The sequence below is a fragment of the Mastigoproctus giganteus genome, chromosome 3 (genome assembly GCF_048544385.1).
Source record: "Mastigoproctus giganteus isolate SK-2022 chromosome 3, ASM4854438v1, whole genome shotgun sequence".
NCBI classification, from domain to species: domain Eukaryota; kingdom Metazoa; phylum Arthropoda; class Arachnida; order Uropygi; family Thelyphonidae; genus Mastigoproctus; species Mastigoproctus giganteus.
Window position 1 is genome coordinate 11,748,858 of NC_143577.1, and position 15,259 is coordinate 11,764,116.

Sequence of the window (15,259 nt, forward strand, 5' to 3'; positions counted from 1 at the left end):
GCTCATTACTGACGTAGACCTCGGGGATGGTCTGAAAAATAGCAGCTATGTTTGAACTCAACTAAATGCTTGCATAAATAATCCCACTGTATAAGGAAAATGTAAGACCACACTTGAGATACTATATTCAAATGTAGAGACAGCACCTAACTCACACACCCTGAAAGGTGTCCAAAGACAGGCAACATGCCCAGCAAAAGTGCATCACAAGGAAAGACACTGAATATGTGGGTTATAGAATTTGGAAACTAGGCACCTTAGAGGGGATTTTATTGAAGTATACAAAGTTGCCGCTATGGATAAAGGGATGTTTGAGTGGGAGAAGACAAAGGGTGGTAGTCAATGTACACTGCTCTTCATGGACTAATGTTATTAGTGGAGTCCCCTAGAGTTCGATGTTGGGACCATTGTTGTTTTTTATATTTATCAATGATATTGATGAAGGTATATCAGGCTTAATATCCAAGTTTACAGAAAATACGAAGGTTGCAGGATTGTTAATGACAGTAATGACCATATGGTACTGCAAAAGGACCTAGAAAACTTGAGCAGATGGGCTGACAGTTAACACCTAAAGTTCAACATTGATATATGTGAAGGTGAAAGTAAAATGAATGAGAATAAAATCTTCAATACATACAATTTCAGAACTAGGGGTCATAACAACTAAGAAATCTACCAACATAACTAAAAAGTCTACCAACTAAGAAATATTGTTCAAGGTTTCGGCCTAAATGGACATCAGATGAACTAATGAGACACATGCCAGAGAAGAAAAATGCATGGGATACATATAAATTAATGGGTGACATGGAAGCCTACAATAGATATAAGCTGGTCTGTAACTAAGTCACAAAGGAGGTTAGGCAGATTATGAGAAATCTTTGGCAAAGGATGCAAAGAAAAACAAAGAGTTCTTTACATATGTAAACTCTAGAAAGAAAGAGATGAAACAGATTGGTCCACTGGATATCAATGGTTCAACTGTTGATGATCCTGCTCAGGTGGCTAACAAACTAAATGAGTATTTTGCATCTACATTCACACATGAGGAGTTATTCAGGGAGGGGAATTCCAGAGTTGAACTAAACTCTGGCAGTGAGCTAGATGATTTTGTAATAACTGAGAGGAAAGTGGAGGAGAAATTGAAGGTAAACATAAGAAAGGCACCTGGGGTGGATGGGATCTATCCAGTTATATTAAAGGAGGCAGCAAAGAAAGTAAGCAAACCATTAGCCATAATCATGAGAGCTTCCTTTGACTCAGGAGAGGTGCCCATGGACTGGAGATGTGCAAATGTGACCAAAATTCACAAAGGAGGATCAAAGGGCAACACAAGTAATTATAGACCTGTTAGTTTAACTTCTGTTCCAGGGAAATTAATGGAGGCACTGGTTAAAGAAGCACTGCAGGATCATCTAGACAAGAATTCAGTTATAGCTCAGACGCAGCATGGTTTTGTTAAGGGCAGGTCTTGCCTGACCAATTTGATTGGATACTATGATGTAGTCACAAAAGAACTGGATGCAGGAAATAACTTTGATATTATATATTTGGATCTTAGAAAGGCTTTTGATACTGTTGCACATGGAACACTGCTGCACAAATTGGAGCAGTGTGGCATTGGAGGCAAATTGCTGCTATGGATAAGGGGATGGTTGAGTGGGAGAAGACAGAGTGGTAATCAATGGACACTGCTCGTCATGGACTGGACTTGTTATTAGTGGAGTCCCTCAGGGTTCAGTGTTGGGTCCATTATTGTTTTTTGTATTTATAAATGATATTGATGATGGTATATCAGGCTTAATGTCCAAGTTTGCAGACGATACGAAGGCTGGAAGGGTTGTTAATGACACTAATGACAGTACGCTGCTGCAACAGGATCTAGAAAAGTTGAAGATGGGCTGAGAGGTGGCAAATAAAGTTTAACATTGACAAATGTAAAGAACCCCAGGGACTCACATGTAGTGAGTATGGGCTTGGCACACCCAGGATCCTCAGCTGGATATCATCATTCTTCTCTTTCTTGGTGATTCCCTTCTACTTCTCTCTCTCTCAGGGTAACTCGGAAATTTTTTTTGGCTAGTGCAGCACAAGCCTTAGGCTTCCTTGCACTATAATCCTTGTAATAATAATACTACCAATGGGAAGCAGTAACTCCAGAGTAACGTATCAACTCTGTGGTACTACACTGACAGTGGTAGAGAATTAACAGGACCTGGGGGTAATTGTGCAGGCAGATATGAAGTTTTTTGAGCAGTGTAGATGGTCTGCAAGAGTAGCTCACGGTGTCTTGTCAATGATATACAGGACTATTTCTAGCAGGGATAAGGAGGTGATTATCCCCTTGTATAAGGCGATGGACAGGCCACACCTTGAGTACTGTATACAGGTCTGGAGGCCTCATATTAAGGATCTAGAGCTGTTGGAACGAGTACAGAGAAGGGCAACAAGATTAGTGAATGGAACAAAGGGTTACTCTTACAAAGAATGGCTTAAGTTTTGCAAATTACAGTGTTTGGAGACTAGGCACCTGTGAGGTGATCTGATTGAGGTGTATAAAGTGTTGAATGGTTTGAGCATGCTCAATGCCGATGGGATTCTTCCTCTTGCTCAGAATAATCACCTGAGAGGGCATACATTCAAATTGAGGAAAGACAGTTGTAAGATAGATGTGCGGAGCCAGCAGGTAGTTGATTGGTGGAACAGACTTCCATCTTTTGTTGTGGAAGTTGATAGCCTAAATAAATTTAAGGCTGAGCTGGATAGGTAATTTGGAACGAATGGAGGGGTGAAATGAAATCTGAATGTTTTTTTTTTTTTTTTGGCTGATGCTGCATAAGCTTGCTTTCTTGCATCGTATGCCTCTACTAATGCTAATAAATTCAAATTACAGGGCAAAAGTTTTAGACTATAAAAAACTACAGACTATAGAAAACTTCCTGAAACTTTTGTTAAAAAGTTTCAGGAAGTTTTCTTTCTTTCTGCCAGTGAGTTGTTAATTACCAGAATAAGTTGCTTCTATGGGCGTTTGATGCTGAGAGCTTGGTGAAATTCAGACATCTATGTGAGGAGCAATACATTTATTATATATTTCATGTGTTTGTTGAGAAATAAAGTAGAAAGAGCATCTATTTTATTTCTTATTAATTAAGGTAACTGGAATTTTCATTTGTTATATATTAATAGATTTTGAGCTCCACTCGTGTGGACAAAAATCAGGAGAATTAACATTAAAAAAAGGTGAGAGAATGTAATAAAATTTTCTTGAATTACACATTCAATTAAACATAAAATACACTAAGATGTGCTTCAACAATTTTATATGCAATATCTTACATTTTTACAAAAATAAATGTACAGCATTTTTCAATAAAATTTTTATTTGCTTTAATAGGAAGCACTTTTAAGTATGCCAATTAATTAACCAACAGTCAGTATTTCCAATAAAAAAAATTTGAAAAAAAGAAAAAAAAACCACACTGTACAGTAATAAAACTAAAAAAAAAAAAAAAAACAATTTCATCAAAAATAAAACCATACATAAATACATTAAATGAACATTTATATCATGCTACATAAAAACAAGAAACATTAAGAAAATTCATAATACAAAGTACTAATAACATAAGTATAAATAATAAAATTCTAAAAATATGGTACTATTTTTGGCCCTCAGATCAGAATAAAGATCACAGACAAAACTTTTTACAGCAGTTATCTAATATTTTTTGAAAATTACCGTTTTTATATTTGTGTTTCAGTAATTTCATCTAACAGTTTTGCTCATATATATCAGACTCATAAGTATTAAACTGTGTGTATTCATCTAAATATGCACACAATTTTCTTCCTTGCTTTTGAACAGTTTTTTCTCTTTAAGCTTTTAATATTCATTATGAATGGTACACAAAGAATAATGACCAAGCTCTATTTACAAGTAGAGGTAATAAAATCATGATTCATTTAGATTTTCAGAATGCTGCTGTTTTCACTAACAAAAATACAGGAGATAATACAATCCTACTGAGGCAATAACAATAACTTAAAAATCACATGTGAGTGACAATTTGAAAAGATTAGGAAAAGTGAAATAACTCTGAAGGTGCAATTGCTTTCTCCAAGCAGAAATATTTGTCCAGATGTGAATCTGATCTGCATTAAAATTGGGAGTTTCTTTTATTTATATTGTAAAGATCTACTCATATCACAATGTTACAGCATTTACACCTTACTGAACTACAGGGAGAGGCAAAGTGGCCATATAGAAGGCCCAAATGACTTTACATTACTCAAGAATTTGGAAAGCCATCAACACATTGAACATCAGTTCCATAAACAATTATTTTCCCCTGAGACAAGCCAAATGGCAATTATATGGATTTCTGAACCGATTTATGGAAGCAACTGTATTACTCAGAATATTTGCAGGAAGAACATGTGGAAAAATTCTCCATGTGACAAGGCCTCTTACAAAATTAAAATTTTGTTGGCTTTGATTGTCAACAAAGAATGACTATCAAACAAGCTTATAAGGTTAGTTACAATAATTTTTATAATGGTAGTAGAAAAGAAACAAAAGATAACCTGCAAATAGGATAAAATGTATTCAACTTGATAAAATATATACAGGCATTCCCCGACTTATGTAAATTTTTGGCGGTCAGTGCAAACTTAAAGATCGTGAAACATATTTTGCACCCCATAGGAAATAAATGGAGGACCCAACTGGATGGGGGGGGCAAAAATGAGTAAGCCAAGTGCCTAAAAAAAGTACATAGAACATTCATCTCTGTTTTATAAATCAAATGCTGAATATGTTCCCATCCCGGCACACCAGTACGATCGTATCTCTTCAAAGATTGGTTTAAATGCTGCTTTATTCCAGAGGTTGAAAAATATTGTAAAGACAATGGTGTTCCTTTCAAGATTTTGCTTCTATTAGATAATGCTCCTGGACATTCTACACACCTAGATGATTTCAATTCGAACGTGAGAGTTATATTTCTACTGCCAAACAAGACTTCACTCATCCAACCTATGGATCAGGGTGTTATTTCAAATTTCATACTATTTATGCACATTTGCTCAGGCATTATCTGCAGTAGACGGAAGAAAAATTTGATGTTAAGAGACTTTTGGAAATCTTACAATATTTACCATGCCATCTTAAACATTAATAAGGCCTAGGCAGAAATTACTAAAAGTTTAAATGGCATATGGAAGGAAATACACCCACAGTATGTAAAAGGCTTTGAAGGATTTGTAAAAGACATATCATATGAAGAGGTTACAGATAAGTTGTATAGCTTGCAGAGTTACTTCAGTTGGAGGTTTATTTCAACGACATGGAGGAGAAGAGAAGGAATTATCTAACGAAGAACACTGTTTTTCAAGCAGTGATAGTGAGAGAAGAAAATGCTTATAAAACTCAAGATGAACCAAATGAGGAGCCACGATGCTTCCTCAGAGATGGCTCTGGCATTTCATGAAATTGCATTGGCAATGGAAAGGTTTGAGATGGATCCTGACAGCGAACAATTCTTAAAAGTTAACAGAGGAGTGAATGATATGCTTGCTCGCTACAAAGAAAAGAAAAAAGCCACTGTCCAGTCATTCATTAATATGTTCATTCATATGGTTAACCGGCCAACCCCTTCTGCCCCTAGGCCTTGATTAAAGTTCTGCCAATGTCATTATGCCATCTATCTTGCACTTTTTGTATTATTTTTGATTACAATGTGTTTGTACTGGCACTTGTCTTAATAATTTTATTGTACATTTCAAAGCACACTTTTGTCATTTTTCTTGCATGTGAGAAAAAAAATTGAATAAATAATTTTATTTGCACGTTTGTCGAACATTTCTTTTTTGCTTCAATCAAATAAGCATTTAGGGAAATTCCGACTTGCGTAAAATCCCGCAGAATGCAACCCTTACATAAGTCGGGGAGTGGCTGTATATGAAAACGTGTATGCATTTGCACCACACACACATGCACACTATCAATTACTAGCACAATATCAGCACTAAATTATTATCTGGTAATGTTTCAGGATTCTTTCCTAATCCTATCACTGGGCCTAAATGAAAATAAGTTAATAAAGGGAAACAAATTTCTCCCAGAAAGAATCCTAAAATATTATCAGATAACAATGTAATGTCAATATTGTGCTCATAATCAATAAAAATATCAATGAAAACCTATTTTGTTTTTCTAATCCATGTGGTATAAAGTACTTAATATAAATGCACAATAAAATTAAGTTTAAATTAATATGTATCGAAGAAAAGAATATAAGAAAAATATAGTGAAGCAAACATCAATATCACACGTTGCTTGAATAAAATAATGTTGAACAAAATTAAAAGTAAGTAGAATGACCAAGCCAAGTAAGAAATAAAAAGAAAAACAGCACTTAGCTACAGTAAAAAAAGAAGGGTGGAAATAAATTAAGATTAAAAGGAATACCATTTTTAAATATAAATGGGATAGCCAATTAAAACAAATTTAGCAGCCCCCCCCCCCCCCCCCCCCCCGCCTCCTGATGGTGCCCACAGCTGAATTAGTGAAGTATCGCTATATATGGAACTAAAAAATTTACCGTAAATGAAGCAAACTTGATCATAACATGAAGCAAAAATAAATCAGATGACTGACCACTAAGCCTCAGCATGCTGGAAGGCCATAAGGCTTACAATGGTTGTGGAATTGCTGCATTTTAAGTGTTAAACAAATAAACACAATTAACAAATAATCAGTGAGCTGATGCAGTTGATTTGCACAATGAAGGCCCCTATGCATTAAGAAAATAACAAAAGAAAGTTCTCAGAAAGCAAAGCCAAACTGCAAATAAAGTTTGCAGTCCCCCCCCCCTGGACAACACAAATAAAGTGACAAACTTAAATTGAATAAGGATGACTGCAGGATAGAAGTGTAGAAATCTGTGTTTGGCCAGAGTAATGAATTGTTGCAACAAGCTTCCACCTGGTGTTGTGGAAGTCTGTAGTTGCAATGAATTCACAAACGTCACGCTGAATAAATTTAAGAAAGGATTAAAAAGATTAGAGGGAATGAACAGATGAGGTGGACACTTTTTTTTCTGATTCTGTATAAGCTTGCTTCAATCATTTGCTACTACTAATATAGATTGCAACATGCTATCACGTAACATATTAAATTAAGTTTCTATTGATATGTATTAAAGAATACAAGTAAGAAAAATACAGTGAAGCAAACATTAGTAACTGCAAGAATCTACAAACCACACACTGCTTGAATAAAATAATATTGAACTAAATTAAAAAGTAAGCAAGCAGAATGGTCAAGCCAAGTATGAAACAAATGCAGAGAAAAACAATACTTAAGTAAAACAACAAAAGAAGGGGGAGAAATTTCTCTCCACCTTATTTTGTATCTATAGTTAAGTACTGTTTTTCTTTGTATTCATTTCTTACTTGACTAAGCCATTGTACTTACTTTTAAGGGTTCAATGTTTTTATATATTTTTTCTTAATGGATATGAACCACATATTATCATTTCCTAACTGTATTAGAACTTGCAAAGAATAATTTTGTGTAGTGAATTAATTCTAACAAATATATATAATAGTGTTTACTTCAAGTTAGGTTCAATCCTCTCACTCGTTGGAACCAAGCAATTCTTCCATAGTTGTTCCTTATATTTTTAATTTAAGAACACTTCATGCTTTTCCCCAACAAATCAATCTTCCTTTTAAGTCGCCATAATATTAGTAGACATAGTAATAGTAAAGTCACATTAAAAATAGTTTCCTATGGCGTAAAACAAAGTCAGAAGTCTAATGTGGCAAGTGTTTTAGCAAAACTCCTACAGAAAGCCATAAGGATATAATAGTTTTGAGGAACAACAGTTTCATTTATGGCATAATGCTTGTTGCTAAAAATTAAGTTGCAGCATCACTTTATGCAGTGTGATATGCTCAAAATATCTTGTTTTGGTTAAGTTGTGCATTTTAACAATTATTTTTTTTAATAAAAAAAATTCAGTCAACATAAAAATCTCTTTTGTTCTTAAGAAAAGAATTTAAATCTGTGATTAGAACAATTTCACCATGGTATATTCATTGTATACCAAAGTTGTTTTATTGTACTTTTAGTTTCTGGTGTAAATTTATTTTAATTATTTTCTGTATACAGTAATACACAAGTTGGTTTATCAATAAGTGTGCATACATTTATGTTGTGTACAATATGATTTATATTATAAATTATTAATACAATAATAATAATTTATATTATTATTATTATTTAAATAATAATTATTTAAAATTTTGTGATAATGAAATTACAACTCTAATCTTGGTTCAGAAAATGTGTGCATGTGCTTGATATTCCACAACAGTAAGGACTTACAGCAGTGGTTTTCAACCAGGGTGCTGTGGCACCTTAGAATGTCACAACAACATTCCAGGGGTGCCACATAATTTGGATTTAAGTTACTTAAACTTATTTTTTAATTTATGTTTATTTCATTATTAAAAGGTGTACAGTATCTTTTTAATTTTGTGGTGATCTATAATTGATGTTTACTTAGTACATCTATATAAAGAATAAAATTATATACTATATATATATATATATATATAATTTGTATTATGAAATGTAATTTTTATATATATATATTGGAATTGTGTTAAAAGACATTTAGGTTTAAATATTAAATGGCATAAGTTGTAAATATTGGATCCAGCATTAATGCCATTGCCTGTGGACAATTAGACATTACACGTGCATTGTTTGTATATGTACTTGTCATATTTATACATTTATGTACTACTGGGGAGCATCAGGTTTGTAGTGACCCCAACCAACCCGTTATTCACACACACACACACACACACACACACACACACACACACACACACACACACACACACACACACACACACACACACTAAACGGGGTTAATAAAAAGTAGGCAAAGCTGCACTCTGGTATAAAAGCAACATCATGGTAATTATCAAAATGAAGCTTTCAGCCTCTAAGGAATTAAAACCATTTAAAAGTGGAAGCTTTTAAATGTTCAGAATGAATGTCAATTTTTATATAGTTTGTTTCAAATTAGTTTCTTATTTCTGATATATATAAAAAAAAATCATCATGTATTTAGCTTTCACATTTGGCAGGTTAAAAAAAAGTTTTATTCAAGTATCGTGACAAAGTTTATTTGGTAAGGTCTGGGCTATCAAGCAAATTTTTTTCTGGATGTATCTATTAAGGTGCATTTGTTTTACATTACATACCTAGTGGATCCCAGAACAGAAGCTTTGCCCGGGTCATTAAAAAAAAAAAAAAAAAAAAGTGAGGTAATTTAACATGTTTATAAGATAAAAGTAATTTACCCATAGTTCATATTTCTTTTGTCAAAAATCACTCATAATAGCTTGGGATAATGCTCACATTAGAAATCTTTTGGTGCCATCTGTTTAAAAGATACTGGCAACACTGGTCAAGCTATGGATAACAGTGTTGTCTCTAATGCGAGAAAAAGCTCAAGCCATTATAGCTGACTTTAGCTGCTGTCACTAGCACAGGGACTAAATTTTCAAAATGTGCATATCATTTTCAAAATACTTCCTACATAATTTAAGACAATAATGCCAAAATCAGAAAAAAAATATATCAAAGAATCTTATCCTTCTGCTGCATATGTAGGTGTTATATTTCTGATGAAGAAAGTATAACAATATTCCACAACAGCATTTTGCCATGTCACAAAATTATCCCAAGAAATCAAAAATTCAAGATAGCAGTAGTGGTCACCAACTTATGCAACTGAAATTTTGAATCAATATCACATTAGGCATCAAGAAAACAGAACAGTTAATAGTGGAAAATATATATGAGTTTATATGTTTTCAAAAAAAAAAAAAATATTTAGTATAACAAGTATTAAATATGTAGTATAATACATATCCTATAAAACTTTCACTTGTTACACTGCTATTTGCCTTGAGCTGCATGTTGAAACTGCAGTTTCTGATCAACACATGGCCTTAATGGGGACATAATAAAATTTAATTTATATTTCAGTCTTCTGACTTATAATTCCATTTATGTATGTTAAAATTAGGTTAGGTTATGTTATTATAAAATTGACCAATATTGCCAATATATAACTTACATTGAAAGTTTATTTGTTATTTATCGTATTGTCTAACAATTTGAGGTCAACTCTGGAATACACCCGATTGTCTATGCGGATGGCATTTAAACCTTCCTACAGTTACTCAAAATCTGATAAGAAAAATAAATCATAATGATGATACTCAGTGTAAGTAAAACCAAATATATCTTCCAAATCAGAAATAAACTATCCAATTAATAGTTCATTATTATAAATGCCACATGCTATATGAAGTGAAAACTGAATTTCTCAGTTTAGGGCTGAACAACAAACTTCTGTAATGGAAGTGTATGGTTGTGGTCAAAGATAGAACAGCTTACTATGTAAAATAATTAGCAGGGATGGATGCATGCATTGCAGTATTCTTTTATCTTTCTCAAACATCAGTACTATATTTGGATCTTGCCACTTTATTTACAGAATGTTCTCATGGGAATGCAGCATAAGGTAAATTCTATTCTCTGCTAGCTGCTTATTTCAACCAATCAAAGACTTAATGGCATTCATATTTTAAATGCAAAACAATTCAAAGAAAAAATGTGAAAAGAGAATATTTTTTAACAGTCATGAAACTCCTGGATTCACAGAACACTTTAGAACTTATTTTAAACAAAAAAAAAAAAAAAAAAAAATTGAAGCCATTTTAAGTTCAGAAATTCTGTGTTCCAATAAAGCACCTTCTTTCCCATTTATCAGAAACTGTTAACTCTAGAATCATCAAGGGAAACAAAAAAAAAAAAAAAAAAAAAAAGGACCTCTGAACATCAAAAATTAACTAACTTTAATGTCTATTAAATGTTGATTGTCTAAATTATTAAATATTATTTTTTTTACTAGTAGTAAAAACAATGTTAATATTGTAATAACTATTAACTTATAAATTGAACTTATAAATTGAAACAAACATTATTACAACATAACTGTGAATCCTCAGCCAGAAAGCACAATTCGAAGAACAAAGTACCTATAGGTCTATTTTTAAGGAAAAATGCATAGAAAGTCCATCAAGAAACCTTTCTTATAGTAAGCCATCAGCCTTGTAAGTTATTACTCTTTCCTTGTTAACGTTATCTCTTCAAGTTTTATCAATACAAATATTATACTGAGGCACTAAAGAAAACCAGCTGTTACCAAAATAATTATTATACAGGGATAACAGTGACACTTCTGTTATTATTATATCATTATTAAAATGGATGTTTTAATATCCATTATGTGTCATTATAGATATTTATTTGAACTAATAAAATTAATTTAAAACCTCACGTTTCTTCAAATTACACCATGCATTTATTCAGCATTCAGGAAGTATAGTTTTAATAATATTTTGTTTCTATGATGAACGAAAGAAAACAGTTTAGGGAAATTTCATTTTTGAGGAAAAAAAAAAAAAAACACTGTATAAGAAGTAATGAATGCAGAGGTGGAATTATTAAGAGATACACAGCATTAAGTACTCTTATACTTGTGGCAATGTGAGCCAAAATTATCTGTGGAAGCTGGCGCTTTACTATTACAATGAGGAATTTTGCTTCAGTGTAATAATTCTCCCATTTAAATAGTAACAGGAATTAACAACCACTAGCTGCAATATCCTGTTTCTATAAACCTAACTCAAATCTCCTAGAAGTAGGTCCTCTTTGTTTAACTCAAAAAAATTACATCATGAAACACTAAGCATTATAAATGCTAAGAATCCCAAGGGGTGAAAATTATATATATATAAAAGCAAAAAAAAAAAAAAAAAAAGCAGGATTTCAAAAAATGGCAGCAAAAACATATTGTGATGATAATTTAAAAATAAGTAAGGGTTATGGTTCCATGTGCAGATTATATAAAATGTTCTCTCTCTCTCTCTCTCTCTCTCTCTCTCTCTCTCTCTCTCTCTCTGAAAAATCTACTTACATAGCTAATTAAAATATTACATATAAGCAAAGAGAAACAGACAGTATTCAAAAGATAAAGACATGTGGTCCAAAATCCCATCTTCATAAATGAGCAATTATGGCTATTACAGCAAATTTTAATCAAACAAACTAGATAATTTGTTCTGGTAACTACAACTACCTCCAGTAACAAAAAAAAAAAAAAAAAAAAAAAAAATAGAAAAATTTAGAAAGCAATTCCGAAATAAATATATAAATAATAAAAAAGATAACAAATGTAACTTATGATTACCTGAGTGAACATCTGGAATTCTATATTAATGAATGTCTTGAGTTAACACAAGTTGTTAAAAGTCACATTTGTGAAAACATCAACATGAAATTAAGTTAACAGCTTCCAAAAAAGTTCTACACCAGCATTAAGAAGCAGACAATATCAGTAGCAGAAAAGACTGTCAGGACATGAAGTATAACATGTAGAAACAAATAGTAAATCTTATTTACTTCAAATTAATAAAAAAAAATAACTTTGTCAATTTTAAAGAATTTGGTTGCAGTCTTAGCAAATTCTGCCTTTACAAATTCCAAATTTTCAGTAAGAAAAGCAGTCCACTTTCCATATAATTTTAAGGTTTTGTTTTCTACTAATTATAAAACTTCTGTAAAAATTTGTGTCAGAACCATTCAACATTTAGGATTCAGCTTTCCTATAATCAAATAAACAAACAGGCAAAAGAGTTAAAACTTAGGTCCATTATAAGTTATCAATACATGCATTATTCACATTGTTTTCAAGGTTGCTGTTCAAAACTGAAGCAAATGGAAACAGTGTGCTTAATGGTGTTTTAGGTATTTGGTTTTAAAAACTGAATTATAAGTTTTGAATTTCCCATATTATAACAGTCATGTATGTGCATATATGTCAAATATACATATAAAACATTACCTAAATGGAATAAGCAAGCATGGCATATAAAAAAACAGATTTTGCTTATTAAACAAGCAAACAGCTGATAGTTGAAATGGGCGTTACACATCAGACTCAAATTTTATAAAACTGTTATCTCACTAAACTCTTAAGAGTTATTTTACATGTTCTGTTTTAAGAATCAGTTACTACCTTGCTTACATCTTTTAATTTTATAGAAGTTGGAAAGGTTACAATTCATCTTTCAGGTCATCGTCATCATGAGTTCCAGCAGTTCCAGCATACAGTTTTGCAATAATTGGCTGGATGACTTCCTCCATTTCCTTTTTTTCCCTCTGATAATCATCTGCATCTGCATCCTGATTATCTTCCAACCATTTCAATTTCTCTTCAATGATATCTTCTATTTTTTCTTTCTCTGAAGAACTTAATTTCCCACCAAGTTTCTCTTTATCACTAATTTGATTTTTAATTGAATAAGCATATGATTCAAATTCATTTCTTGCTTCTACACGTTCTTTTACTTTCTTATCTTCCTCTGAAAATTTTTCTGCATCTTTAATCATCCTTTCAATTTCATCTGGTGTTAAACGATTATGATCGTTAGTAATAACGATTTTTTCCTTGTTTCCAGTACCTTTGTCTTCAGCTGTGACCTTAAGAATGCCATTTGCATCTATTTCAAAAGTTACCTCAATCTGAGGCACTCCCCTTGGGGCAGGAGGAATACCATTCAAGTCGAATTTGCCAAGTAAATGATTGTCTTTTGTCAATGGCCGCTCCCCTTCAAAGACCTAAAATTGTAAGAGAAGTATTTAAAAATATCCAATAGATCACAAAAATAGCACATATTTTTACAAATCATAATGACAATTGAATACTACATTAATAAATCAAAGAGTTAAGTCAATTTATTTTTTATTACATCAGAAAACAAAAATGTGCAAAAATTTTAGCATTACTTTTCTACATGCTTCCCCCAAACACCCCTCACATCAGTCTACAAGACTCTAAATGCCACCTACAAAAAGCAAATTTTTGGTTGTTCATGAAGCCACTTTTGCACCACTTTTCACTTTTCAACTTAGTTATCTGAAAATTAAATGTCCAGATAATACTTTTTTCAGAGGACCAAAAAGATAATATGAAGAGGCATTGGCGGGAATGTATGTCGGGTGAGGGAGAAGATTAAAATGAGGTTTCTGAATCATTCCAATGGTTACAGCAGCCTAATGAGGATGAGCATTGTCATTCTACAGCAGAACACCTTTTGATGACGACTCTCTGTATTTGTGGTAAATAGCAGGTTTAAGTTTCTCTGTATATCACACAATATCTTCTACTACTGAGTCACCCCCTTGATATGGTATAATGTTCTAGAATAGGTCATAAATCCCAAAACAACATTAACATGACTTTGCTGGAAGAGGGTACACTTTTGAATTTTTTGGTTGTTAGCTGCTTGCGTGGAAGACTCTTCCACACATTTGTATACCTTCTTTTAACTGACAGATTTTCCTGTATTATACTAAAACTTCTGTAAATCTGGGAGGGTCTGGCCCTTTTCTGACTACAGCATACTGTTCACTAATGGCCCAAATGGAAAGTGGAACTGACATGATTACACCTCAACTGCATAAAACAGACCAAGTGTAGGCAATCAGTATTAGTAATGGCCATATGGTGCAAAGAAGTCTAAGGCTTATGCTGCACCAGCCAAAAAATAAAAAAATAATAAAAAAATAATAATAAAATTACACATTCTTTACTAACTTGCTATTTATATAGTGTCTTATAGTAGGGTGATTATAATAATCTTTCATTTATATTCTTCTGGTTTTCAATCCAGATTTTCAAAGATGAAAATTAGAACAAGATGAATTCTGATGATGAAACAAAATTGACACAAAATGCACCTTGAAGAGGAAAAATCAGATTACCAGGACCAATCTATAAAATCCAGAGTGGCATAAATTTTACCATCCTGGATTTTCTAGGACATATTATTTTATGAAATAATTAATGTTGCTAATATTATTTCATAAAAAAATTGTAGCGCAAGTTCTATAATTTTACTTTTGGTTCAAGTAAAATTATCAATCAGTTAACAGTAGAAGCAAAAAACTAATTCAGTTACAGTTATTTTACTTTTTATATAAGAAAACATTAAATATAGAACATCAAAATTAAACATTTTACACAAACAAAAAAAATAAATAAATAAATAAAAACCACCAGATAATCTAATTCATAACAGTTAGTTGTATCTTTCACAC

At 32.2% G+C, this 15,259-nt stretch overlaps 1 protein-coding gene across 2 annotated transcripts in view; it reads right to left on the reverse strand.

Annotated features, from left to right (window-relative positions):
- Positions 1–13,097: 13,097 nt before the first annotated feature.
- The window catches only part of LOC150087712 (endoplasmic reticulum chaperone BiP-like), a 69,274-nt gene continuing 67,112 nt past the window's right edge, over positions 13,098–15,259 (reverse strand). For both annotated transcript variants that reach the window (XM_090369913.1, XM_090369914.1), the window contains exon 8: positions 13,098–13,777. In XM_090369913.1, coding sequence (XP_090226039.1) covers positions 13,214–13,777 — 564 coding nt within the window. In that variant the 3' untranslated portion in view covers positions 13,098–13,213. The remainder of the gene's footprint in view (positions 13,778–15,259) is intronic.